The sequence below is a fragment of the Zosterops lateralis genome (assembly GCF_965231275.1).
Source record: "Zosterops lateralis genome assembly, chromosome: 3".
Classification (NCBI taxonomy): domain Eukaryota; kingdom Metazoa; phylum Chordata; class Aves; order Passeriformes; family Zosteropidae; genus Zosterops; species Zosterops lateralis.
The window spans coordinates 1,455,113-1,482,459 of NC_139764.1; the positions used below are offsets into that span (position 1 = coordinate 1,455,113).

The window sequence follows — 27,347 nt, forward strand, 5'->3', positions numbered from 1 at the left end:
GCGGCCCCGCCTCACTCGTCATGGCGGCTCCTCCTCCCCTCACGGCGGCAACCGCGATGCACTGTGGGAGCCGCAATTCCCGCCCACGCCTCCCGCGGAGGGACTACACCTCCCAGCAGCAGCGGACGCGGCCGCCGCCGGCCGGGCATGCCGGGAGTCGTAGTCTCGGCGCGCCGCACGTCCCCGCCCTGCGGCGCGCACGGAAACCCCGTGCGTGCGGGCGAGGCGCTCTCTCGGGCCGCCGCCGCCATTCTGCGAGCAGCGCGGACAGCCCGCGCTCCGGCCCCGCCGCCCCGCGCCGCCCCGCGCCGCCCCCGCCCGCCGCACCATGCAGATCTTCGTCAAGACCCTCACGGGGAAAACCATCACCCTCGAGGTGAGCCGCCGCCGCCGGGCCGCGCCGCCCCTGCCTGCCGGTGCTCCGAAAGGCCGGGATGTCCCAGCAGGCAGCGGGATGCGCCGGGAGAGGCCGGGATGTGCCGGGGAAACGCGGTCCTGCGCTGCCCGGGGCGGTTCCGACCACGCGGTGGGGGCCGGAATGGCCGTGGCAGCACCAGGCCTGTGCCGGGAGCTCCTCGGGGTTTTTCGGCCTTTCTGGGCTAATTAAAATGTGCAGCGCCTTTTGATTCTGTTGTTCTGTTTCATTATAGGTTGAACCTTCTGATACTATAGAAAATGTAAAAGCGAAGATCCAGGATAAGGAGGGTAAGTTCTAGAGGCACTTAGTGACTATTATATATTGATATTAATCGGTATACGCTGAATATATTATTCTGTCCTCTATTCGTGTGGATCAACGTGTGTCTTACACACATGCAATTTCCTGCAGCAATCTTGATTTTATTACAGCGTGATGTAGCTCACATCCCTCATTTATTCCTGGTTTGTGTCACTATTAGGCATCCCTCCGGATCAGCAGCGGCTGATCTTTGCTGGGAAGCAGCTGGAGGATGGACGGACACTGTCCGACTACAATATTCAAAAAGTGAGTAGGAAAGGCAGGACATAGCAGTGCAGCGTCCAGGAATGGGAATGGGCACAGCTGACTGACCTGTGCTGCTGAGACTAAGAAATGTTTTTAATAAATTCAGCCAAACCAAAAGATTAGAGTAGTGTTAATGCTGAGAGGTTGGGATGCTACCTTAACAGCAAATAATCCATATAGAGCTTTACTAAGTGCCTGTCACTAGAGATGTACTTTGTCTAGGTAGAAGGAAGAGGGCTGTTTAAATGCTGCACTTGCCTTGAGAAAGCATTTTGAGTCTGTTTCATGTGCTTTACAAACAGGAATCGACGCTTCACCTGGTGCTGAGACTTCGTGGTGGTGCTAAGAAAAGGAAGAAGAAGTCTTACACCACTCCCAAGAAGAACAAGCATAAGAGAAAGAAGGTTAAGCTTGCAGTGCTCAAGTACTACAAGGTACGTAGAAATAACTCAGGGAGAAACTTGGTGGAAGCTCAGCTTTCACCAGGGAGGATGTGGAGCCTGTAACTGGCCTGCAGATTGTGGTGTATTTACTGTTTAAACTCTTCTATGTGCAAACACCCCATGTGTTAACAGACACACGATCTGCTGCAGTTGGGCACTTCTGACACCTATCTCGGGAAGCTTGATGGAGTTGCTGTTACAAAAACTAGATACTCTAAATGATCCTTGTTGGTGAAAGGTGGGGAGTGTGTGTGAACCACTGCCTGTCTGTCCCCCCCAGGTGGATGAGAACGGCAAGATCAGCCGCCTGCGCCGGGAGTGCCCCTCGGAGGAGTGTGGGGCCGGAGTCTTCATGGCCAGTCACTTCGACAGACACTACTGTGGCAAGTGCTGTCTGACATACTGCTTCAACAAGCCAGAAGACAAGTAAATGTACCAGACAATAAAAACCTGAGCTTCTGTATGGTTAAAGGATTTATTTCTGTGATGCTGTGTTTCCTCTCTGCCGAGCAGTGAGAAAAATCTGTGGGCCTTTGGGTGCTGCCTGTCAGCTAGGGTGAAATACCTGGTGTAAAACTGAAGCAGCAGGTTGATTTTAAGAATACTGGGTACCAGCTGTAAAAGGAAAAAAAAAACCCAACACCCAAGATAACCGTAGATGTGGTCTCTAATGTGAGACAGTTCTGATCTGGAAAAATAGGAAATTCAGAGGTCTTGAATTATGTTTGCAAGTGGGTCAGTGCTAGAGAATGGGGTATGGGAGGCCTGGTGACAAAGTGCAACCAACACACTAAAACACTGCACAGCAGCACTGGAAGGGGAGGGAGGAAATTGCTCAGTTCTTTTGGAACCAAGAGACTGTCATCAGAAATGTTTTACCCCTGGTGATTTATCTCATGTTCCAGTCAGGGCAGCTGTTTGCTTGATGTGATAGAAAAGCAGAACATTGCAGTTATAAAATGTATCTTTAGTACTCTGATTTAAAAAGAACAGCTCCTGTGCATCTCTCAAAGTTCATTTAATTTTAAGAGTTAAAGGCCAGCCAGGAACATAAATATATATCCTTTAGTGTTCATGTGAAAACGTCCTTAAAATCCCGGGTCCCAGGAAGTTGGCTGTTGCACTTCTTTCTCTTCATAACAGATAATTTCATCTCCAATACTGAACTCCAGATTTTTGTCCAAACTCAATCCACAATCCATCCCCGTTTTTATTACCTGGACATCATCTTTATGGTGCTTCAGTGATGATAAATATCCTACAAAGAGAAAATGCATCAAAGAGAGACCACCAGCTGCAGAGCACAGCAGAGCAGTGGTGTGGTTTGCCCTTCCTGCAGGATTAATGTTTCACTTTGTGGCTCCACAAGGAAAGCAGGGAAATGTAGGGATAAGGGGGTATTTGTGGTTAAGGGAAGTCAGACACCAGCTCCTTTTGGCAGGCAGATCCTGTAATGCTCCTACTTGTCCACCAGAGTGGGTGGTTGGAAAAAAGTCAGGCAACAATACTCTGGCATTTGGTGGCTTTCCTCTCCATCCTGGACAGAATTCAGGATTTCTCTAGGATCTTTTGCACAGGCTTTCCAGGAAACCACGAATATCTAAAAATACTAAAGCGAAATCCCTGTTTTGTGGCAATTCTACTCACCTTTCCAAATAACATCCCTGTTACGGATTAGCTTAAACTTCATTTTTCTGTCCAGCAGCCCCTTGTGCACTCTGCATCCAGCCACTGGAATTTTGTTTTTCCCCACTGTGACAGAGAAGGTGTCAAGAACAGAAGCTTCCCCTAAGAAAAAAGTAAAGTTGAAGTCCACACGAATAACAAACTGGCAGGAAGTAGAAGCAGGCTGCATTTTTCTACTTGTCACACTTTAAGATACAAAAGCGGTTACAGAAGAGTATAGAATTTGCCACATTTTGGGGCAAAAATGTATCAATGAAAACTCACCTATTGTAGTCTCCACCACAGCTGGGGGCAGCCTGCTGTTCAGCTCATCCTTCAAGTCTTCTATAAATTTGTAGATAATGTTGTGAAGTTTAATTTTTATTCCCTTTTTATCAGCCAGCTTTTTGATACTTTCATTGGCTTTCACACTGAATCCAAATATTACACCTGATAAATGAAACAGCTGTCAAGTGATGACTACAAGGGATGAGTCTTTGAACAGTTAAAGTGAAATTCTGCAGCACAGGGTACATTTTATTCTTGCTTCTGTTTTAAGGGGGGACCATTTACCTGTCCCACTGGCACATGGACCCACTGCTACAAACCTATCACATAAATGGCCCAAGAAGGCCCACAGAAGGTCCCTGATGACAGAGCTGGAGGTATCAAAGCAGCAAATAACACACACAGCTCATGGAAAGGACACAGACCTCTGTTTTTGGGCTGAAAAACCACCCTGGTTGTCCAAATAAAGCTGGAAGTGAATTCTGACTGATCACTTGCCAGCCTGTGGGCTATGGCAGTGACCTCACTCTCTGCAGCAGGTGAGGATTATGGGGTACAAACAGCAACAGCTGACTCAGTCCTACATCAGCTGCCTCCATGAGCAAAAGGAAATGATTTTCTAACCTGCTTTTCTAGCTTTGCCCTGCGTGAGCATCATAAAGCAGCCCAAGTGAAGAGCCAGAGTTTAACCTTAACAAGTGAATTTTTGGCAAGAGCTTTTCCAGAGTCCCTTCATTTCCATGAGACTTTCAGCCTCCCCTCCTGCACCAGTCTGATGTTCAAGAAACATTTTCAAGATTGACAAAAATATACCTTATTGATGATGCTAATTATTGAGAAAACAAAACATGTCTGAGGCCTACCCATTTCAGCAAGTCAGTAATTTCAAAATTGCAACATGATTTTTAAACACACACCATTAAATGCTTCAGCAAGATTGATATCGTTTTCACTGATATCTCCCATTCCAAAGTAGACAATATCCAGTTTGCATTCATCCTCACAGTCGTAGCTGTCCAGAATGTTCAGAATAGCTTCGACAGATCCATCCACATCACCTGCATGGATAAATGGAAGTACTGCTGGCTTTGTGTAAGCCAAAGATACAGAAATACCAACTTCACACTGTGCAACAGGAAGTCTTCTGACATCTGTCACTCTTGCTATATTTTGAGTAATACATTAAAACCCATCCAAAAAGCCTGTTAATTCCAAAAATAGACTGGAAAAATACAGAACATCCAGAGGCTCTACATCTGTTTTCAACTACAGTCACTGTTTGAGTATCACTAAATGAGCTTAAACAAAGTTCCTCCTATCCCACTTAAATACATAATTGTTACTCTCCTCTATTTTGCTGATGCAAAATGCTTATAGCTTGGGTTTGTTTGTTTGTTTTACATATATAGGGTTTTATGTATGTGTAAATATATAGTTTTATAGGGGTTTACATGTATGGGTTTTAGCCAGGAGTTCCTGGGTAAGTGTTTTGGGCATGTTAAGTTTTCCTGTTGCTCTGGCCCTGCTGGCAGCAAATCCTTCTGACCACTGGATGTTTCCTGATGCCCCTGCTCTTAGGAGAGAAGCTCAATAACTGCTTTTAAACTGATCAGGCTTTTGGTAACAGAAACTGTGTTTAGTTTAGAGCTCTGTTTCAGACTGAGCATTTGAGAAGCACAGAACCAAAGGAGCAGCACACAGACAGGGACAGCACCTTTAACTATTAGTGAGAGTGTGTTTTCATCCACCTCTGTTCTCTCCTTAGGCCTCGAGAACATCAGATCCTTATTGCCCTTGTACATCACTGCCTTCCTCTGTCTCCAGGTCAGGTGGGCCAGCTGCTGCTGCCTCTTCTCATATTCCAACCTGTGTTCCTTTTGCTTTGCTTCAATAACTTCCAGATCCTTCTTCATCTTCTCCTGTTGTTCAGCATAGGTCCTCCATGCCACAACTTCCTGTGCCCTTTGCTGGGCAGAAGATAGAAACATTACCTTTAAAGCACTGCATCAGAACACTCTGAAATTTCATCCTTTTGCATCTTCTCTACAGGCTCACTCATTTTCCTTCACTGTTAACTGTAGGTTTTGCTGCACAGATGGCAGAGAATGAGACAAGAGCTTTTCCTCCCTGAACTACCACATGACTCAAGGCCTATTTTTATAGTATCTCTGCATTGCGGAAGAGAATTATTGTTCATTCTTTCATGTGGTGTTTTTCCAGCTCTCATAACACCTATTTGAAGCTGTATTTTATGCATTTTCTTTTTGTCAAACAAGAGTTATGTCTTTCTCAAATTAGAACACTGATCTTAAGTACTGGAGTGTTCCAATGGAGATGAGGACAGTCCAGCAGAGGAAAGGTGGAAAAGAAAGAGGCAAAATGCAAGCCCTCATTCCTCTTCCAGAGCATCTAACTCAGGTCTCTTAATCCCCACACTCAACCTTTCATGGGATTATCCAGGTGATTAAATGCTCTCACTTATTTTGTTACTCAGCTCCTTCCCATCCTTGCAGCAGTCTGAGCTTTTCACTGAAGAGTTCTTTCTGTACCTCAGACTCTACTTCAAGGATTTCATCTCCTGCTGAAGGGGATTCCTTCCAACCCATGATTTCCACGGGGATGCCTGGTGAGGCTGCATCCACAGCTTTGCCGTTCTCATCGAACAGGAAACGTACTTTTGCCCAGGTCTTCCCTGCAACCAGAACACAGCCTTTCCTCAGAGTTCCTCTCTGGATGATGGCTGTGGTGAGTGGACTAGTGAAGAGCAGAGGAGAAAAATAACAGACAAAATTCAAGTGACATTTCTCCCTGTCTTCATGGTCAGTGTAGGCAACCAGAATGGATTTGTGATCCATCACAGGCAGAATATTCCTGTGATGATTTACTAGAGCACTCACCAAATTTTTCATTTAGTTAAAAAGCCCCATAATCTGTTCTGTATTTTTCATGTCTGCAGATCAATCCCAAATCTTCCATTTGTGAACTCAGCAACAGAATGATTTTACACACTAAGTGAACCCCCACAAAAAAAACTCAAAAAACCCAACCCCAAAAACCAAGTCCCAACAACTTTGTAGAATTCGGTTCATTTTTAAAGAGGGCACAACACAGCTTGTTCATAGAAACTGCAAATAGACTAAGGTACTTAAGGGTAGAATGTCATGTTACACAAAACTTGTCAAGATTTTTGTATGTACTGACTGTTATCATTCCTACTTTTTAAATGACATTTAGGAAATCACATCAGTTCTACCATTTTAAACTATTTCCTGTTACAGTATTTTAATTTCAGGGCTATGATGGAATTTTGCCCCATCAGTTTATATATAACCTCTTGTGTAGCAGAGCAGTATTTCAAGGCTTTGGCCAGGAACACTGCAAAGAAAGTGTTCCAGCTTTATTTACTGAGGCACAAGTCCCTGTCCAGTGTGTCTGTGTTGTCACAAAGTGCTCCAGTGAAGCTGCAGAGGTAGCACTGGACTCACCCTTTCCCTCTGTCTTTCCGAGACTCAATGATCGTCCCCTCCACCAGCCCCGTGGCGTCTGCCTTCAGCTCCAGCATCTCTGCCAGAGCAACAGTTGCCTCTGCCAAAACCATCAGGTTTTCCCCCTGCATAAATCCACACAAAAACACACAGAATAAATGAATTGCCCCTGTAAAGTGAGATCAGAAGTTCTGATGACCCTTAGTGCCAAATCCCCCCATTGGAATGTGATGACATTTAACACCCCGGCAAGACTTCAGGACATCAGACACAAAACTGTTGGACTGAATTACCAGTAGAAAAATGAGATATTATTGCTTGCTGGAAGTCTGAGCCTCAAAATTCATTTCAGTGTGTTTCAAATAATTCTGGCAAGAGCCAGTAGCACTGAGCTCATGGCAAGATATCAAATACCAAGAAGAGAAGTATTTCATTTTCCAGCTGCCAAACAAAAATACATTTCTCTGCACATATTAGAAATGCAAGAACACCATCATTTTTTCTACCATAATCTTACCTTGAGTGCAGAAATATTTACAGCCTGAACATCACCTCCAAACTCTTCACAGACCACATCGTGAGCCAGCAATTCCTTCTTTACTCTTTCAGGATCAGCTTCAGGTTTATCACATTTATTAATGGCCAGGATAAGAGGAACTAAAAAGAAAACACACCAACTCAACCTAATCAACCTAACCAAAACCTGCTGTTACTGCTAGAAAAGGTTAGAGCAAGTTATGGCCACTTAGAACAGATCATCTCACTTGGTGCCTCTTCCCTGAGCAGCCATCAAGATCTGAGCTACCAGGAGGAAGCTGGAGGAATTATCCATGTAGAGAAGGTAAAAAAAATCTTCAAGCAATGAACCTGTCTTGCTAAATATTTGTATTTTAGGATCTTTTTGTATTACTGCAACATTCAGTACATTTTCAAACATTGCATGGGATGATGAATGGGACTAGGACAATGACTTCCCAACTTCTGTGGATTCCAGTCCAAGGAGGTTTTTATTGAGAGGTAAAAGCAAAGTTCCCAAAGCCTCCCCACTGTGTACCTCCTGCATTTTTGGCGTGCTGGATGGACTCTATGGTTTGCTCCATGACTCCATCCTCCGCTGCCACCACCAGAATGACGATGTCGGTGACGTTGGTGCCTCTGGCCCGCATGGCTGAAAAAGCTGCATGGCCAGGAGTGTCAAGGAAGGTTATCTTCTCCCCAGAAGGCATATGCACTGTGAACAAATGGCACAGCTTAACATCAGCATTTCACTCAGCTTTATTTGATGTACTGTAGATCAAGCATCACCCCCTTAAGAGTGGTGTCATTTTAACAATAATGACGTGTTTTTGATAGTGAGGTAATTGTTGGCATGAAAGTCAAAGGTGCTGTTAAATCCTCAGGAACACGAAAGTGTCCTGGGATCTTCCATAATCCAAAACAGTCTAACGTTAACTTGTGCAGACAATTCACTTCAAATATGACAGGTATCAGCAACAGGTTTTTTGTTATGGTTTCCTTTCTCACCATTTATGCGGCAACTTTATTTCCCCAATGAACTGGCAGCGAGTCAGCCTGCTGTGTGAGATGGAGAGACAATTGTGTTCCACCTGAGCACAGGGACTGGGATCATACCAATAAAAGCCCCGATGTGTTGTGTGATGCCTCCTGCCTCCATGGACGCCACTTGTGTTTTCCGCAGGCTGTCCAGTAAGGTTGTCTTCCCGTGATCCACGTGCCCCAGGATGGTGACAACTGGGGGCCGCGGGGTCAGCACTGCTGGGTCTGCAGGAGGTCTGTAATTGCAGCAGAAACAGGAGCTGTAAATGCCAAAAACGATTCACCACAGCACTCACTGCCACACGGGTGAGGCTGCCTCCTCCCCAAACACCCGCAGAAAGAGATAGAATAAAAAGATCCAAAAAAACCCAGCTCAAAACTTACCTCTTCACAGCATCTGTGTTTTTCCTTTCCTTTTCCTCTTTCAGTTTTGCTGATTTATACTTCATTCCTGATTTTTGAACAATCATCTTGATGTGGTCTTCACGTAAGATAGAATCTGGTTCTACTGAATCAAGGTTAATGTCTGTGTACAGCAGCGCTTCATAAACATGATCTGGAGCAAACATAAACATATTTAACAATTACAGCCACAAAAATATGTGGGACCAAAAAACCCAACCCACTTCATCAGACTTTTTTATTATTTTCTTTATGCTAAGAAGTATTATTCCCCAAGCAGTTTTCCTTTAGTTAGATTTATCTAGAAGTTGCCATTAATCTGTGTACTTGCAGATAAAGTTTTGCAGATTTACTGAAAATTACTACTTTGTTAGCTGCTACAATCTTATTTTCCCCTCAGATATTCATAGCTTACTTTACCGCTAAGGCCAAAAGAGAAAACAACTGAAATTCATCTAAAGCAAACAGCAAAGCAGTGAATTCAAGGAGGAAGGCAATTTGATGAATCTGATCGTATGCTCCTTTCTTTGGTTCTAGAAACACAGAACATATTTCAGTAGTCAAAAATGCTTACAAAGAGCTATTCCAGACAAGACTTGCCACTCCCATTTAATCAAATGACTGTTCTAATGAAACACAAATTGCTCCTGAAGCCAAGATTCCTATTCCTAGTCTGGATTTTGGGCTGAAGCTCTTTAGCCAAGAGTTCTTAACTCACAGGGGGGTCCAGCTCTGACAAACCAGGGTACAATGTTTTCCTTCTGGAATAAATTAGCACCTGGGAACCACAGCCACAAGGAGCAGCCTGCACATGAATCTGAGGCCTTTCTGCTGGAGAGGGCAGACAGACCTGGCTTCTTCACATTTAAATGTCTGCCCTGGTATTTGGATGGCCCAGCTTCTTTTCTCTTTAGCCTGCACTGTGTCTCCCAACATTTCCTTTGGGATGGGTACGACTTCCCTTCCCAAGGGATGGATCTACAACCACTACCTAAAGCCACTGAAGACATCTTTGCCTTTCCCACTGGTGGAAGGGCTATGAGAGATGTTGCTGTTTCCCAGGGCAGGCTCTCACCTATGTCTTTGCCCATAGCTTGTGCTAGTTCCTCCACAGTCATCCTCTGTCTTATCTCCACCTCACCTCTCGTCAGGGGAATCTTCTTTCTCTTCTTTTTTGTCTCCTGCATGGAATTAGACACATGCACAGGAATATAAACGAAAAAATAACAAAAACAGTATAAAAAAGACGATGGTCTCAAGCCATATGAGGTAAAGACATCTTCTTTACTATAATACCATTTAATTACAATTAATGAATTAGTTAACACATCAAAATGAACATTTCAAATGTATAGCACACTTAATCCTTTTTCATTTTTCAGAACAAGGACAAAAATTCAATAAAACCATTTCCATTTTTGTTTGTAATAATTTCCTCCAGTATCAGCAAAAATTCATGGTGCTATTGGCCCAGGTCAGTATTTGAGAGGGAATGGCAAAAAAATTATACATTAAGTACATTTTGTCTTAAGATATTTATAACAACTTCTTTACACTCATGAATAAAGGGCTTTATTTTTGAATTAATATGCTCAAACCAAGCTCTTGTACTTTCCACACAAACCCAGGGATTAGTGGATGTCCTTAATTACCTCTTTTGTGGCTAGATGCCTGCACTGTGGTAAGGCAGCATTGATTAATGTGTGTTTTGGCCAGAGCTTGGCCTGTGGATGCAGGAGAAGGGACCCCACGGGACGTGCAGACAACTGCACAGGCTTCCACTGTGCTCCAGAAACTTCCCTGGAGGACAGGACACGCAGCTGCCAGCAGGTACCATGGAGCTGCAGCAGATTCTCAAACCTCAGCAGCAACCCTCGGTTCATTTCCCACTGAAAACACAAAGCACACACTGAGATCAGGCTCAAGGCTCAAAGATCCCCCTTCTCGGGACAAAGTGGACAGGAACACAAGGCACAAACATTACGTTTCCAAACAGGCTTTAATACTGAAAAAAAATTTAAATTATTTAGGAATTGTTCCAGTTTTTCCATTTCCTTCTGTGCTTCACCTTTCTCCATTACCCCACTGCAGACACACAGATCTACTAAGAGCTTACAGATCTTCCATCTTTCTCCACTGATCTCTGATATAAACTACTAGTTCCCCCACTGCAGATTCTTTGACATCTCCTACAAAAATCCCACATCTGCACTCCTCATGCTATGCTGACAGAATCACCCAAGTGTCAACTACCTCTCTAAGCCAGCAAAACACCTGCAAAATGCCCTTTATCTGAGCATTTCCACACAAAAGCATCACTGGAAGACCACAGCACGGCAGCGACACCAGTGCTCTCCTGTGCTCAGAGACCTCTTGTCAGGCTAAGCCCTGGCTCAGCAATTAAGCTTCTGTCAGATCGTCCCACATCTTGTTTTAACCATCTTAACTTTGGTTTGAGTCGTTTTGCCAATTATCCCGTACAAGAGTCTCCTCCCTGACCTTCTCCTTTTACTGAGAGCTGCCCGTTCCACAGTGGCAGAGGCTGCCCCGAGAACCTGCGGCTGCCACAAGCCGGAAAGCGTCCCAGGCCAGGCTGGACCGGGCTCCCTGGGAAGAGTGGAAGGTGTCCCTGCCCACGGCAGGGGGTGGAGCAGGATGGTCTCTAAGGTCCCTTCCAACCCAAACCACCCTGTAATTCTGTCCTGCTCAGGGATGGACTGTCTGTGCCTTCCACGTCCCCTCTCACAGGTGTCCTTGTGTCACCCTCCCTGCAGCTCCAAAGGCAGGGAATGCTCTGGGTTCCTCTCGGAATGGCTGCGAGCCCTTTAAAACCTCCCCTGCACCCGGACACCTGCAGGAAGTGACCACATGACAAACTAACCAACCAAAGCCGGGTATTCTGGTGATTTTTTTTAACCCTAAAGAGAACCTTAAAGGAGCCAAACTGGTAAAACCGAGGGAGCCGCGGAGCCGCCACAAAACGCTGCACACACACAAACCACACAAGGTCAGGGCGACAGTGGCCCAGCTCAGACCAGGCTCTAACTGCGGAAAATCCTTCCCGGCTCCCAGACCGGAGGAGCAGCACTCCCGCTCCTCCTGCTGCTCTCCTGCCCGTCGTTCTGGCTGATGAATACCTGTCAGCTGCAGCTCGCCCTCGCCGCGGGGGCAGCGCCTTTCTCCGAGCCCCCAGGTCCCGGCCTTGACAGCCGGAGGAATGAAGGAAGGAACGAGAGAGGAAAAGAGGGAAGGGAAGGAAGAAAGGAAGGAAGGAGGGCAGGGAAAAGACCCCACGTCCCCTCCGTGCCTCACGCCCGGCGAGCCGCTCTTTGCGCATGCGCCGCGAGGGCATCACGCAGGCGCAACTCCGACCCTCGGGCTGCCCGAGCGGGGGCGGGGCCTCGCCTCACGGAGGGCGGGAAATGCCCTCAGGGAAGGGGGACATGGACCCCGTCATGGGACAGAGATTTTCTGAGTTTATGCCCATTATATGGGTTTTTGAAACTTATTTTTTTTTAAACACCTATCTACACACTTAAATTTGTTTTACTCCTTACTGCCAGGAGACAGCACCTGCTTCTTTGCAAAGCCCTCCCACTCACATCCAACCTAAAGCTTTAACGTGTCTGATTTTTAGGTTCTCTCTCATTTGGCGTCTCTAAAATAGCACCGCTTAGAGGAGTAGAGAAAACAAAAATCGAAGAGGAAACTCTACAAATGGAAAATCCTCAATGTCACCTGGTTAATGCTGGTTTTAAACCCCAGAGCTAATCCCAAGGCTCTGCCTGGGACAGTGCTGATGCTGTGGCGGTCCCTGTCCGGACACCGCAAATTGTGCATTACGAGTAATGACCATAATTTCTTTTACATATATTTGAGCCGTGTATTTCACACTCTTTGTCCATAACGTGGAACCCGTGATAGTTCACACACATGGTTTTCCACACTTTTGTAAGAGCGTGTTTTGCTGCCCTCAATACTTACACGTATTTGCTCATTTATGATGCTGTGTGTTAAATAAAATAATCATCCTGCATTTCAAAGGTGGGGTATTGACACCTTGAAATGCACAGGGCCCTTGAGTGTTTCTCCATGGGTAAAACTGGAAAACTAATCTCAAAAATAGATCACAGTAAAAAATTACGACTAAATTCCAAAAGTTGTGCAAAGCACATTAAAAGCAGTCAGTGTTCTAGCACTGACTAACACGTCGGGAAGGGCTGGCACAGGGACACTGCGAGGGCAACACATCCTGGGACTCACCTGAAAAGCATTTTATGGGAAAGATAGATTTAGCATGTGAAACAGCCATCGGAGTTTACTGCAAATCTGCTTTTTGAATTGATCTTCCACGGGATGCTGCCTGGAAATCTTCCTGGGCGCTGCTGTAAGGCTCTGGAAATTAGCATGGGATCGTATTTTATCCACATGTCTCTTAACCACAGAGTCATAGTGTTTTAATTTAAAGCCTGTTACAGACTGCCCGTTTTCCTGAAGGGCAAACTTAAAACAAATAATTACTGATGTCATAAGTCAGGGTGATGGTTTGGGTCGTAGAAATATTTTCCAATTGTGTGGCCATTAATGCTTGGCTTTGTCCCTTAGTTGCAATTCCTGATTATTATTGGTTGCCTTTTAAAAAATACAAATGATGCAGTTTTTGGTTTTAGGGTGTATCAGGTATTTTGATTTTCTTTTTTGATTTGAATTTTTCATAACTTTCTTATCTAGCAGCGTTTTCAGCAAAACTGTAAATAAGGAAGATGCCAAAATCTGGAATTAGAATAAGGACATGTGCAAAAGAATCAATAGGTTAAATAGAGACAAATACCTTTTTGAAACCAACGTTTGAACCAAATATAGTTCACACGGAATGTGTCGAAGCGATCCATTAATGTCACTATTCGAGAAGGAAATCGCTTTAAGGAAAAAGTGGAAATGTATCGAACTGTGCGGGAGAGGAGGCTCAGGTGGGATGGAGACATTTTATATCCACGGTCTAAACCGTGGGGCGTTGTCCCGTAGCAGAAAGGAGCGCAAGTTCAGTGGCTTTACCCCTCCCCTGTGGCAGGGCGCTGCCCGGGGGCGGGCCCGGCCTGGCGGGGGCGGGGCGGGACGGGCCGCGATGGCGGTGGAGCTGCGGGAGGCGCTGGATCAGCGGCTGCGGGACCTGGGCATCGCCACCGTCACCGCCGAGCACCCCCAGGTACGGCAGCCTCCCGAAAATCCGGGAATAAACCCCCGCCTCGCCAGCGGGGCACAGCGGGGTCAGGGCGGGATGGGCTCCTGTGCGCGGGGTTTTAGCAGAAGTATCAATGTGGAAGTTCTCGCAGGGCCAGGCAGAATATTTGGGGGCGTTTTTTGGTCGCTTTGACTCTGCCTCTGCCTCCAGATCCACCCCCTTTTCCCGCGTAGTCTGAGAAGCGGCTCACCCACTTTTACCTGAAGTCGGCGGCACCCAAGATGCTTTCCAAACTTTTACTCGCTGCCAGTTACAAGCCACGTCGAGTGTGTGGAGTCACAGACGGGAGCGCTCCCAGCGGTGCCTTTAAAGCGAGACATTGCTGCACACACGAGACAGAAACGATTCTGAAAGTGTGCCAGAGCAGTTCATCACATTTTATTCGTGTTCTGTTAAAATTCCTTCATAAAAGGGTACAGTTTTTAGGCCGAGTAGAACATTCAGTATTTTCTAAATATTTAACAAAGGTAGTGTCAGCACCCGGCTCGGAGTCTAGTGGGATACAGAGTCTAACACCGCACTGGTGCTGTTTTCCAGGTGTTCACTGTTGAAGAAATGATGCCCCACGTCCAACACATGAAAGGAGGTCACACTAAAAACCTGTTTCTTAAAGACAGAAAGAAGAAAGGGTTCTGGCTGGTGACTGTCCTGCACAACAGGCAGGTTAATTTAAACGAACTTGGTAAAAAACTGGGCACTGGAAGTGGAAACCTAAGATTTGCTGATGAAAACGCCATGCTGGAAAAGCTCAGAGTGGGCCAGGGCTGTGCCACGCCACTTGCCCTCTTCTGTGACCAGGGGGACGTGAGGCTGGTGCTGGACGCTGCCTTGCTCGAAGGGGGCCACAAAAAGGTCTATTTTCATCCAATGACAAATTCTGCAACCATGGGCTTAAGCCCCGACGACTTCCTGAAGTTTGTGAGATCAACAGGCCACGATCTCATCATTGTGCACTTTGATGAAGACATCAAGTAGAGGAAGTTCATTTTTCTACTACTACTCAAAAATTTTGTAGAGCAAAACTGGTGAAAAATCTCATTACAAATAAAACCTGAAAAAAAATGGCTTACTCCTTTTTCATTTGTTTCAATGATGTAAGTTTGTATTGTATAATCTGGTGAGAAAAAAAAAATACTGCCTTTCAGTTATTAGAAGTTTAACAGTGTTCTTAAAAAGACATTTTGCAATCTACCACAGAATAGCTAGTAAGTAGAAAAGGCATTATTTAAACACTATTATAGTCTTTATCAGTAAATGGATAAAACTAGAATTTTCCAGGCATGGGACTGGCCTTCAAAGTTTAGACTTGACATCACTAGTAAAGAACAAATTCCAAGTTATAGAACACTTGTCAATACCCCGAGGACAGAGTGACTGTTCCTGCACCCACTGATGCCCTATTACACATTGCTTTCTTTTTATTCTTTTTACCTAAAAAACCAACTCACCTACACTACAGGAAATGCATTTGATTGTCACTTTTTAGTCATGGGGTGCTGAACACAGAAGCAGCAGAAACTCCCTCGAGTCCACTAAACATCCCATGGCAACAAGCACCTCCCAAAACCCAAAGCCAGGGGAGCAGTGAGTGAGGGATGGAATGTGAAGGCTTTTGGATGCAGCTCAAGGAAAATGTCAGTACAAACAATGCCTCCAGGGCAAGAGCATCAGCACAGGCGGGGATGAACTGAAACCAAAACTACAGAAGCATGAATTAAAAACATGTAAAAGGATTTGAGATTTGGGTGAATGAACAGTTACTATTAACTGAGTATGAAAAATCATCTCCAGTAAGTCAAGTTCCTTCACTCACAGCCTTATGATGTTTTCCTTCATCTGGAATGATCTGGCATCTGTTCTCAGAGCTCTCTGTGACAGGACCCTTCACCATCCAGCAGTTTCAGTTCTCCATCTTTGACAGACACAAACCAAGCCCATCTATGCTGGGAGTCATGGCCAGTGGGAAAGAAGTGACCAAAAAATGCTGCAGCTGTAGGAAGAGTCACTAGAGAGATGCCCAGATGCATGTGTTTTTTAGGCTGAAGGGAACATCTGGTATTTTAGGAGTGCTGGGTTGATGAATGAGCTCTGGCTTGAAAAATGCACTACTAAATTAGCTCCACATCGATACATCAGGATGTGTCTTTAAAAGTAATATTTACCTTGCACTCTCTCTGCTACTCACTCTCCCTCCCCCTTTAAGTTTTTCTTTGTGGTACCCCAAAATCCCATTATCTCTTTAAAAAAAGAGTATTAGATTTGATTTGCCGAGGTTTTTAAATCTGGAATGTTTTAAATGTGACAAATTGTTTGAAGGACGTGTACAATCCTGGAATCTGCACTGCCTGAAGTGTGACTAACTTCATCCTCAGAAGAGATCCTGAGACTCGTCTCAGCAAAAATAACTACCAGGCTTCAAATACTACATTTGGCAAATCTAGAATGATTTCTTTTTGTATTTACTTAGGAAATCAGTGTCTTTTTTTTTTTTTTTATAATAGTATCAAAACAGTGTACAGTTAAAAGCTACCCAGCTCTACACAAATGACACAAAACAAACTACACATGGTCCAGAAAAAAATCTGCTACAGTTTTATCAGTTTCTTTCCAGAAGAAATACTCACTGCACACATCACCACAACACCAACACCCTTCCAGTAACATCAGTTTCCAGAAAAAGTGTATATAAATATACACACACAAAGTAAGAATAAAAATTATTTGGTTTGGCATTTTAATAACATCATTAATAAATGTATACAATGGCAAACATTAAAAAAATTAGCATGTAAAGGAAATTACAGTTTTAAATAAGAGCTTTTAAAGTTCTGGTTCACACCTTGGTACATTCCTTTAAGGCAGTTTTATTAATATCAAAGCATTATTTACATATACATCATCAGCTTACCCCTAAAAATCACACATGAGCTCCTTTGTTAGGCTGCATCATGTCCTGGATAAAATTTAGAAATAATAATAATCATAGGTGTTGGGAATGTTACTAAATCCTCAGAGAGTATCAGAAAAGTAAAAAAAAATACACATTGTATGGCATGAGAACCTCCTTTGTCACCTGGAACTGGCAGTGCAGGGTTTGGGATTCCTGTGGTACAAAGGGGGTGTATGTGCTCCTGTGTACACAGTCCCACAGCTGCCGTGTGCATCCCTGGCACTGGGAGTACCAGGAACTGTGAAGCTGCTCCCAAGTTAAATTTGCTTTTTTATTTCCCTTCAAGGGCACAGACTGGGAAGATTAAGAAAGGAAGAAGAAGAAGAAGAAGAAGAGGGGAATCAGCAGAGCACAGAGAGCCACGCGACTGCTCAAGTGCCATGGAACTTCTCTGCAAAGCAAAGCGGACAACTTGAGAAGAGCTGAGCTGGTCAGTGGAATGGGAGGGGATCCCTGTGTGGTGGAAAGGACACATCCAGGTGTGGAGAGGGCAGTCATGTGTGCCCAGCAGTGCTCCACACAAGGGAGTGCATGCCAGAGTTGTGACAGTCACAGTGGGAGTGTCCCAGACACGGCCACCCGCTCGGATCCCGGCAGCATGGGCAGCATTTGGCACTGCAGTTTCAATCTCTTGGTTCAAGCCATGCATCTTTCTGTAACAGTAATGTGACAAATGGTTCTGGTTAGGGAGTTTGAGCTGCATCAGTCCTCTGTCAGCAGAGAGTGAGGAGAACCTAGGCACAGGCCCTGAAATGAGCTTGAACACGCTGTCAGAGTTCAGAGAGAATTTCCTAATCTTTATGGCATCTGAATTGTCTGTCATACCCACTATGCCCTTACAGATCTTTTAGCCCATTTTATCACAAAAATTTTTTCAGAAGAAATTAATTTTAAAGAAAACAAACAGAAATTTTCCCTTTCTAAAGCTTATTGTGCATGCTTCTTTTTCCCCCCTTTTGACAAGATTTCAAGCTTTTGAATCTGTTGAATTGCCTTCCACGGTGGGGCTCACCTGAGGAAGCTGCAGAACATTATGCCCCTGCCTGTTGGACACTCTGAGGAGACAAAGGGAACTCAACCCTTTACACGAGGAACAGGAATGTGCTTACTGGCTTTAATAAAATAGAACATCTCGTTCTGGGTCTCAGTTCCTGTCCACTTCCTCTGAGCTTGCTGTAAATCTTTCCAGACAAATATATGCAACCACCAAATGTACCAATAACATTTGCTGACTTTAATATAAATCAATAATGAACAAAATGTATCTAGTAAAAGATATCCTTAGAGGGAACTGATTGTAAAATGCATATGACATTATTTACATTTCTTTTTGCCATCAAGAAACCTCCTAAGCCACAAGCAGCTCATGTCAAAAGACAAACAGTAAAAAAAAAAAAAAATTAGTCAATACACAAACATCATGAGACAGTCTTATCCTGGAAATGGCATTTGTGAAAAACAGCCTTATATTAAAATAAAGGTTATAGGAAAACCATAGTCGACAATCGACAATCTCCTGTCAGAAACATCTGAACATACATATGCAGAGTAACTCGGGAATGTGAAAAAAACAAAGGACAAACAGTGTCTCTATAATACCATTATCCCATGACTCCCACTTCTGTTCGTTACCAAGCTTTTCCATGGATGTAAACATAATTTTCTCTTGCAGTATGCAACAAAAATCAGCATAAACTTTCTTAAGAGCAATTTCATGCAGATTATGCTAACCAAATAAGGCAGTGAAGTGCCAGTAGCTGTGAGGTTTTTGTATCTGTATATACAGTCCATTTCAACAAAACTCTACAGCATTTCCTTTAGATTTACAGACGTAAACAGAAACTGCTAGTTTTGGGGGTTTTGGGCTAATTATTAGCAGAAGCTTAAGCAAATCAGTGGCTAATTTCAAAAACAGAAGATGAAAGAAGTTTTGTTTTTTTTTCCCCGGGAGTAATTCTTGAGACCTTAAAATCCTTGGTCCTTAGAGAGATGAGAACTGTCCTTTATTCAGTAGATCTTAACAGTGCAATGTGCAATAATTCCTAAGACCATCTACACATTTTCGGCAGTAGACTCCAGTAGAGCTCCTTGATTCAAGGAAGGAAGGTAGGTAGGTAGGTTTTTATTTCTTGCCTGCTCTAGTCACGAAGAATGTAAAAAATTCCCTTAATTTTTATTAATGATTCCTACAGCCGCTGTCTTGTTACTTCAGATATAAAGGCTTCACACTGAGATACTGAAGGACACTTTTCTCTCTGTGTTCAGTTGAAAGGCAGAAAGAGAAAAGAACGTAAGAAAAAGCTGCAGGTGTAGAGGCACAACACACAGAGTTCAGTCACTAACAGCACTAACAGCATGCACCAAAGGGGCTCAGGGAAGTCGAGAAGAGGACAGAACACCAAAACCAAGCTACATAAAAAAGCAGATTCTGTGGGGTACTGAATACTCTGAGTTTTGTTCAGCTGTTCTTTCAAATTTACCTATCTAAAAACTGACTTCAGTGTTATTTCTTAACAGCATTTCTCTGTACTTTCTTCTTTAGAAGATTGAAAAATTAAATCATCTTTACAGGCAAAAGGCTGTTCCCTGCCTCTGGAAGAAGCTCTGCAGAGCCACCGGCCCTGGCCTACTGAGTGAGCGCGAGAGAAGCCGGGTAAGCAAGCAGGATTTACATCTGGTTAATGCAATGTGCTCTGGGGCTGAGATGGAATGCTGTTAGTTTGTTGTAAATGAAATTCATCTCATTTACAGGTTGGGCAGGAAACTCACCACTTGGCCCACAGCTCGGGTAGTGGGTAATAGAATTAGGAGCTTTGTTGCTCCCTAGACCTGCTTTTTGAATTTCTGCTTTCTGGGATAGCTTCCACATCTGCAGAGAAAAGCATTTCATGTTATTCATTGTGTTTATCAGGACATGAAAAAAAAACCCTTCATGCATTAAAACACATTCTACTCATTAGGAGAGCAAAAGGATACATAAACACTTCGGTTGTTTTTAAGAGGACAGGACAGAGGAGAGGGACAGAAGAAACTCACTGCAAATGCCTGCTCAGCTACACTCACTGACATTCATCTCAGCATTTACAACAGCCAGGTGTTATTCCTAAAGGCACAGTCAGGTATGTCACCTTTAGCAACACCAACCCTACATTTCTGCATGAATGGAAAGAAAAAGGTGCAATTACAGCTAACTGATTCTAGCAGAGAATTTCCTTCATTGTATTTTGACCTGCTGCACACTGAGAGAAACGTTCATATTCAGTTCCACAACACTGTCTTCGCATGCGACAGCTTGAACATGCAAAATGCAGCATCTGAGTTCACCAGTCACTGAAAGCAAAGCATCAAGCAAACCCTGAGCCAGGCAAACTCTGAACCAGGCAAACCTCCACTGTGAGCAAACAGCTGAGCCTGAACAACAAAACCTTTCTGGGCAGCAGCCACATATTTAGTGTTTATCAGTATCATGCAAAGTCCAAACTTAGCACTGTCCAAGGCAGCAGGAACCAAGGAATAAGCAAGGGCTCCATGTGTTTCACAGCCTGCCATGCATGTGGCTGAGGAGCAACAGGGATTGGGAATGGAAAGAATTCCATGGAACCTTCCACTGTTTGAACATAGACAGACATCCGCAAACGTCTTGCCTAAGACCAGAGAGTGCCAAAAAAAAAAAAAAACCCAAAAAAAACAACCTTCTGTCCATGACAACACTTTCTTTCTTTCATATGTAATAAACAAACATTGATAAATAATTATTCAGAGCCATTAAACACTCTCTTGCAGAACACTTCTGCTCCTGCTGAACTCAGTGGAGCAAAACAAGTTGTTCTCCTCAGAACTGAAATGCAGTTCATTGCAAATTTACACATCAGTGCGGAGTGGCTTGAGCTGGACAAGGTTAGTCTCCAACTCCAGCAGACTGGAGACACTAGTGCTTCAGGAGACTCATACTTGGCTATTCTGAAGCCCTTGGAGTTTAACAGGGAAGCAGGGGACAATAGTGGAAGTTTTTGTAGGTGTGACTGTTTAAGGACCTAAACAAGAGGAGGAGGTGACAGCACACCCAAGACTTCTGCAGCCAGAGTTCACCTAAAGCAGCTACACACCTTGTTCTAACCAGTGTCTCTGCAGGGCACAGGGAAGAAAACCCTGGCAGCACAGAATGAGTTTGTATTAAGGGCTTTCAGAGCCTCAGAGCTAGTATTGCAATTCCTTACATAACTTGCAAAATGCCTTGTACACACATTGCTTGGGATACCAGCACTCTTCACCTCCAACACAACTACAGATGAACTGAAGTCAAATGTCATGACCAAAGCCTAGAACACTGGTCTCGCTCTGTGAGAGTAAATGTGTGTGAAATTAAGATTATGTATCTCAGATTTCTCATTCTTTTGCTGCTGAGATAGTTCCAGAGGGAACACAGCAATAACTGACTGGGAGAAGTGAGAGATTTATCAGCACAATAACAACGAGTGGTGCAGACCTGGGGCAGCCCTGTGTCACATCCTCAAACAGCCATTTTGTTCTCCACAGACATTCAGTATCCTCCCCTTGCTCCTGAAATGCGGGGCTTCCCATCCCATATACAACAGAGCCGTTCCAGACTGCCACATGGGATGTCTGCTGCTCTTCCTTGGGGAACTATGGATTCAGTGCACCTCCCTAATTAAGCACTAAGGAATTAAAAGTTCAGCCCACACACTGGTTCTGTGCCACAAAACTGCTGGCAGAATAAGTGCAATTATACAAAACTGACCTTTGTTGTTTTCAATATTTATTTTCGATTTTTATTATTTTCCTTCTAGCTATACTGTCATTTAAATTTTTTATGACATATTTTAGCTCCCACAACTGGCATAATCAATGTCTTCTTGCAAAGAAGTGCTCATGTCTAAAGCCTTGTGTAATTATAGCTTAAATCTGATACAATTTTAAACTGTTTAAATTTACCATTGAGAAGTTTCAAGCATGTGCAGAAACAGTGTCACATTAAGTAATTACTTTTCAACATTTCTCTTTAGCTGCTCTCCTGGAATTTAAGGAATTTATTTGCTGAAATATTCATATTCTCCCGTAACCTTGCGAGCAACTTTATCTTTTCTTCTTTTATTTAACTGTGTTAATTTAACATTTTCTGTTATTTTGTTGCACCATTCGTTTTCTATCATATAATTGGTACTTCCATTGACAAGAAAAAATGAATTTCCACCATACTCCATACACCAGACAGTTTTTTATTCCTATACATCACAAGGAGCCTGTTATTTGACCCCTGATAAAACCAAACACTTCACCAGAGTTACACTCATGACTGGAAAGACAAAGCAGACCAAAGGGAAAAGGTGGAAAAGGTCATTTTTTCATGACAAGTGCTGTGTATCATGGCACTATTTATCACCTCTTTGTGAGAATTATCATTTCTGTTTAGGATTATGAATGGTCTGTGTGTTTATTACCCAGTATGGACAGTAATTAATATTTACTGTGCAAACCAGAGGCACTGAATTATTTGGATTATTGGGCACTTGTTCCTCGTGCATTTATGCTGTGACACAGCATAAATGAAAAGGGTAGGAAGGTACTGAGATCTCCCCAAATGCTTCTTTCCATTAGCACCTCATTTTTGAAGGAAGAGGAAAAAAAAAGTTTTTTCCTTCCAAGTAGATGATCAGTGTATTACTGATAGCCCTGAGAGCTGGAGCACCACTGCCAGTGCTGTCCTTATCCCAGGAATGCTGTTCCCTGTGCCGTTCTGGGCATGCGCTCGGTTTAACATGCAGCAATAACCAACAGGAAAACACCAAAGTATTTGCAATGCGTGACAAATAAAAATAGAACTTGTATTATAAAGCATGCAAAATATACACAGTGCAATTAATGTTTCATGCAGGCTTTGGTGGGGTTACAATTCCACATTCAAACATGCCACAGTCCACAGCTGCCATTCGCAGGGAACAACCACCCTGCGGATAAACCAGGAATGACTCCTTCATTGGAGGGACGTTTTCTCTGTCATCCGGTGGACATGTGGAGAACACCTCTATGGCATGTTAGACATATATATTTAATAACACAACTTTCTTTCATACACAGCCATACTCATACCACAGGGTCTGGTTATCTTCTGAGACCAGCAGCGGGGACTGGGCCTCGCCAGCGCCAGAGGCAGGGACAGGGTCCCTGGTCAGAGCTTCCTGTGGGTCACCCTGAGCCTTTGGAGCGGCACAAGGCTGTTCCTGGCTCCTCGGCACTGACCTAAACGCCGAGACGTTTGCCTGATCAGCTGCTTTGGATGTGGATCTTGGGGGCAATCCACTGATATTGCTGACTAACTCGGTGTTGAGGGATAAAAACGGCTGGGGCGCAGCAAAGGAGCCTGCGCTGCCATTCCCAGATCCGCTGGCTTTATCCCAGAACACACCTGTGCTCGGCAAAGTCCTCTCACAACAACCTGGCCTCTCCATCCTGGAAGGCTTGGGAAGCTCAGAGTTCCCTCCTAAATGCTGTGGTGTGAGTGAGAGAGCTGCCTCGCCCTGCGGGCCACGCTCCCCCCTGCCAGGCACACAGTGAACACAAGGAGAGGACACTCGGAGTGCCGAGTACTCACTGGAGCTGGGTGGAGCACTCCTGTCAGCTGGGGCCACATCCACAGACACAGGCGGTCTACTGTCCTTAGACAAAAAATCGTGGATGCTTGTCCTTCGGGTGGTTCCTTCTGCCGTAGAAATCACGCTGCTGGCACGAGGTAAGGTGGCGTAGGGGTTGGAGTCCCTGGATTGTCGCTGGGTCACAGTTGCTTGGATCTTTTCCTTCACGGACCGGGCCTTCCCCTGGGCGCCAGGGGTGAATTTGATTGGAGAGCTACTGAAGTAGAGATCTTCAGACTTCCGGAGACTGGGCCTTACCAGCTGCTCTGGTTTAAGGGATCGTCCATCTGAGAAATCAACTGTATTTCTGACGCTCAGGGATCTCACAATCCCACAGCCAGCCGCTGGCTGCTTTCGGAGCTTCTCCCTCCCTGCCAGCTCTGCAGACTCAGACAAGCTTCTCATCACTTCATCTAAAAGGTTCTCTTCACTCGCAGATTTCATCTGTAAAGTCACAGAACCTAAGTTTCTAAGTTGCAATTTTTACCTTTTCTTAAGCAATTTTGGTGGACATAAATGAAGAACAGTTCTACTAAGATTTGGGGTTTTTTTAAATTTCTTGGCTCTCAATGCAATATTAAACATTTATGATTCATACTTAAGAGTTTTCTGTACAGTTTACAAAAAAAGAGTTTAGGTGAATAATATTCAGACTCAGTGAAGAAAGATTGCAGTTGTTTTCAAAACAGTACCAGAGACAATTGGGAAGAATTAAGCTAAAGGCACTAGGGAAATGCTCTGGCAGAAGACTGGAAAGAAATCCCTTGAATATCCTTCTATCCAGAATGGGTCTGTGAGGCTATGAAAGGGATTCTGGGATTTGTGAACAACAGTGAATCTGGCTTGATGACTTAGGTGGGGTTTTTTATTTCATATTGCCAGAAGAGTACTGTCTAGTGCTTAAACCCCAAAAATCCTTCTCAGGGAGACCATGGCTGAGAGCCATTTTAAGCATCTAACCCAAAAATGCAGAATCTTCTCCAGATCCGTCTCACCTGCCCCAGACAACCCTGGATCCTCACTTGTGAGAGGTCCCAATCACAGTGACTGGCTGGCTTTATCCTACAGTGGGATATCCCACAGGAGTTTGGGCAGATCTGCTCAAGAACAAGGGATGCAGAACCCGGAATACCAGTAAACATGAGGTGATTTGGGGCTTCTAAGAAACTGTCACTGATTTACAGAAACATTCCCTTCATCTTAGTCCTCTCAGATTTCAATAAGCTCCAAGGTCATGTTTTGTTTCCCAGTACTGTTAAGATGAAACTGAAGCAGACAAGAGTCTCCTCAGGGAATGAAATCAAATGTCTTCCTTGCTGTTGATGCAGGACAGATGTGACAGCAGCTGCTGCTGGACTGGAATAAGAAGAGTGAACCCACACTGAGCCCTGGTGTCCCACACACCAGACAGCTTTGTCAGTACAGGCTGACTTTCCTACCAACCCAGGGACCACAGAGGGTCAGGCTGCAAAATTGCACAGATTTCCTGCTGGTGGAACTGGACAGTGCATGAGGAGACAGTGCCTGTAACCTCTCAATGCAGGTGTGACCAACGGTGTGACCAGGAAATCTTTAAAGAATTCTACTCACTGTGCCTTGCATTAATTCTGAGCCCACAGATGGGACAGTGCACAGTTAAATACTCTTAAACTGACCTCACTTGAGTTACACTTGTTGCTTTCTTCCAGGAACTGCTGCAGGGTGACAACCTCACTGCCAGGGGAGCCCGTTTTGGTGCGTTTGCCACGACTCTCGGGCATCCTGTGCTGGAGCACAGGGCTGGACCTGGTGTGGCCCTTCAGGTACTGGATGGGGCTGCTGCTGCTGCTGGACCAGGCCTCGTGCTCGTGGAGCAGGCTGAACTCCCCACTGCTGTGGCTCTGGGGCCTGCTCTGGCTGTTCACTGCACCTGCTTTGGGGGGGCAAGGCAGTAAGGTTTCCATTAGAAATACACCAGAAAGCTGTACACAGGTATAACCCCACCTCAATCTGGAACGTTACCAGATTTGGTTAACACTCATTCTATTTAACAGACTAAAAAAAGTCCAGTTATTATCTTTTACTCTGTAAAACTGCACTCCCCTGACTTACCTTTTGCAGCTCTTCAACCATGGCATGATTTTTTAAAAATAAAAACTACCTTTCACTTATAATCTGGGCCTCCACCTACAGAATATTATATTCCAAGAGGCTAAAGAGAGACATCTCCACTTTTTTTCAGCATCACTGAGAGGCACAGGGTCATTTAATGTTAAAGGAAATACAAAGGATTGAGTGGAAATAAAATATTTTCTCCAACAATAACTACTCAGGAATGCTGCTTCTCCAACAATTCCTGGTGTTACTCCTAGTTTGTTACAACTGGGACCTGAAGGAAGCACAGGGTGTTAGATGCAAAATAAATTCCACAACACCAGATCATATTATTTGTCAATAACTATGAATTGCTTTAAAAATACTGATGGATAATCAAGTATTTCCAGCTTCATGTCACTCCTAAGAAATGAAATTAAGTTTGAACCAAGATAAACTGTTTACGGAGGAAATGCCTAATCCTGTACAGACAGTGGTGTGAGGAGAACCTCAAGGGATCTTTTAGTGAAGGAAGCAATCTAACAGGTACAAAATAAACTATCAGAAATATTCAGCTGGCATTCATTCCTGAATTTCCAAACACCATTTAAGAGATGCAAGCCACGAATATTAACTGAAGTCTTGAGCTGGCAGTGCTCTAGTCTAGTCTGTACAACAATCTGCACAGTCTCTAGCTAAAAAGCCACGAGATACAAAAATGTATCAGGGTTCTTAATACATAAACTTTAGAGAATACTGATAGATCCAGGGATGCTAATAACCTACTAAACCCAAAATATAAAGGTTTCTAGCATGAATCACATATGCCATTTTGTGCAGTTGTACAGCACATAGCTCAAAGCAGTAGCGCAGTGCAGGAGGATGTCTGGAGGAAAAAAAAGGAGCAAATTCTCAGCTTAAAAAGCTTTTTAAGTAATTTGGGGGGGAATTCTTATTTCGTAATGTTATCCAAGTTAGGTTTGGTTTAAAATAGTTAGTAACTTAAAAACTAACACCACCCTTTTAATATTTATTAAAACCAGAAATACCTGTGCTGCTAATCTGGGGAATGAAGGCTGTGAAACACTCAAGGAAGCACCATGCTGTGCTGTACAGTGGGAGATTTTTGGTTGTGGGGGGTTTTTGAACCTCTACTGATGATCTTACAGAGAAAAGAATGGAAATGAAGCACAGATGTGAATTCACCCCCAGCATACCTTTGACTTCATGGAGTGAAGCATTGTTATTGCTATTGCTAGTGGATGTCCTGCCACTATCAAGGCTGGCTGGTCTGGAAGCTGAATGGAAAATCAGGAGACACCATGATGAACAACATTTTAAGCAGAGGACATGGCACCTTCACATTCTGCTGACAGAATGCTCAGAGGATCATGCACGACCTCCCAGGCTGAACATGGCCATGGGAACAAAGTGGTTTCTTACAGATCAGAAAGTGAAGGAATTTCCAGGCAGTCCAAGAGGACACTTTAGAAAAGGGCACTACAGGAATAGTGAGGTACAGAGGAGAGGAAAAAAGAAAGAGTGTAGTTTAGAATTGAAACTGCTCAGTGGGGAAGCAGGGCTCAGATGGAGGCATGCAGAGGCTG

The 27,347-nt window shown here is 44.2% G+C and overlaps 4 protein-coding genes across 12 annotated transcripts in view; 2 read left to right on the plus strand and 2 right to left on the minus strand.

Annotated features, from left to right (window-relative positions):
- The first annotated feature begins 241 nt into the window (after positions 1-241).
- Positions 242-1,899, plus strand: RPS27A (ribosomal protein S27a). The gene is made up of 5 exons (XM_083857053.1): positions 242-376; positions 651-705; positions 900-985; positions 1,288-1,419; positions 1,709-1,899. Exons 1-5 carry the CDS (start codon positions 329-331, stop codon positions 1,856-1,858), a joined length of 471 nt encoding a protein of 156 aa, XP_083713179.1. The 5' UTR covers positions 242-328; the 3' UTR covers positions 1,859-1,899.
- A 57-nt stretch (positions 1,900-1,956) lies between these two features.
- On the minus strand, positions 1,957-12,155 carry MTIF2 (mitochondrial translational initiation factor 2). Of its 3 annotated transcripts, none has more exons than XM_083857050.1 (14): positions 11,963-12,155; positions 10,478-10,714; positions 9,901-10,006; positions 8,808-8,979; positions 8,499-8,659; positions 7,921-8,097; positions 7,384-7,523; positions 6,867-6,991; positions 5,931-6,135; positions 5,096-5,348; positions 4,299-4,439; positions 3,379-3,543; positions 3,076-3,216; positions 1,957-2,686 (listed from the first exon to the last, which is right to left on the minus strand). In XM_083857050.1, exons 2-14 carry the CDS (start codon positions 10,706-10,708, stop codon positions 2,517-2,519), a joined length of 2,187 nt encoding a protein of 728 aa, XP_083713176.1. In that variant the 5' UTR covers positions 10,709-10,714; positions 11,963-12,155; the 3' UTR covers positions 1,957-2,516. The 3 variants fall into 3 exon arrangements, with proteins under 3 accessions (XP_083713176.1, XP_083713177.1, XP_083713178.1); XM_083857051.1 differs by lacking the exon at positions 11,963-12,155 and adding an exon at positions 11,325-11,659; XM_083857052.1 differs by lacking the exon at positions 11,963-12,155 and adding an exon at positions 11,572-11,596.
- Positions 12,156-13,935: 1,780 nt separating this feature from the next.
- On the plus strand, positions 13,936-15,090 carry LOC310907722 (prolyl-tRNA synthetase associated domain-containing protein 1-like). Its single transcript, XM_083858147.1, has 2 exons — positions 13,936-14,031; positions 14,605-15,090. Exons 1-2 carry the CDS (start codon positions 13,951-13,953, stop codon positions 15,040-15,042), a joined length of 519 nt encoding a protein of 172 aa, XP_083714273.1. The 5' UTR covers positions 13,936-13,950; the 3' UTR covers positions 15,043-15,090.
- Positions 15,091-19,781: 4,691 nt separating this feature from the next.
- CCDC88A (coiled-coil domain containing 88A) overlaps positions 19,782-27,347 on the minus strand; it is a 62,805-nt gene continuing 55,239 nt past the window's right edge. For 3 of the 7 annotated variants that reach the window (XM_083858140.1, XM_083858141.1, XM_083858145.1), the window contains 3 exons: positions 26,958-27,038; positions 25,323-25,579; positions 23,089-24,111 (listed from right to left, as the gene is read on the minus strand). In XM_083858140.1, the coding sequence (XP_083714266.1) occupies positions 23,104-24,111; positions 25,323-25,579; positions 26,958-27,038 (1,346 nt within the window). In that variant the 3' untranslated portion in view covers positions 23,089-23,103. Of the gene's footprint in view, positions 19,887-23,088; positions 24,112-25,322; positions 25,580-26,957; positions 27,039-27,347 lie in introns of those variants that run through there. The other 4 variants (XM_083858143.1, XM_083858146.1, XM_083858142.1 and 1 more) reach the window with 4 other exon arrangements.

Coding starts and splice junctions, on each gene's coding strand:
- RPS27A (XM_083857053.1), top strand. CDS start 329: ATGCAGATCTTCGTCAAGACCCTCACGGGGAAAACCATCACCCTCGAG. Junction 377..650: donor GGAAAACCATCACCCTCGAG/GTGAGCCGCCGC, acceptor GTTTCATTATAG/GTTGAACCTTCTGATACTAT. Junction 986..1,287: donor CCGACTACAATATTCAAAAA/GTGAGTAGGAAA, acceptor CTTTACAAACAG/GAATCGACGCTTCACCTGGT.
- LOC310907722 (XM_083858147.1), top strand. CDS start 13,951: ATGGCGGTGGAGCTGCGGGAGGCGCTGGATCAGCGGCTGCGGGACCTG. Junction 14,032..14,604: donor TCACCGCCGAGCACCCCCAG/GTACGGCAGCCT, acceptor GCTGTTTTCCAG/GTGTTCACTGTTGAAGAAAT.
- MTIF2 (XM_083857050.1), bottom strand. CDS start 10,708: ATGAACCGAGGGTTGCTGCTGAGGTTTGAGAATCTGCTGCAGCTCCAT. Junction 10,007..10,477: donor GGCATCTAGCCACAAAAGAG/GTAATTAAGGAC, acceptor AATTCCATGCAG/GAGACAAAAAAGAAGAGAAA. Junction 7,524..7,920: donor GCACGCCAAAAATGCAGGAG/GTACACAGTGGG, acceptor TTTTCTTTTTAG/TTCCTCTTATCCTGGCCATT.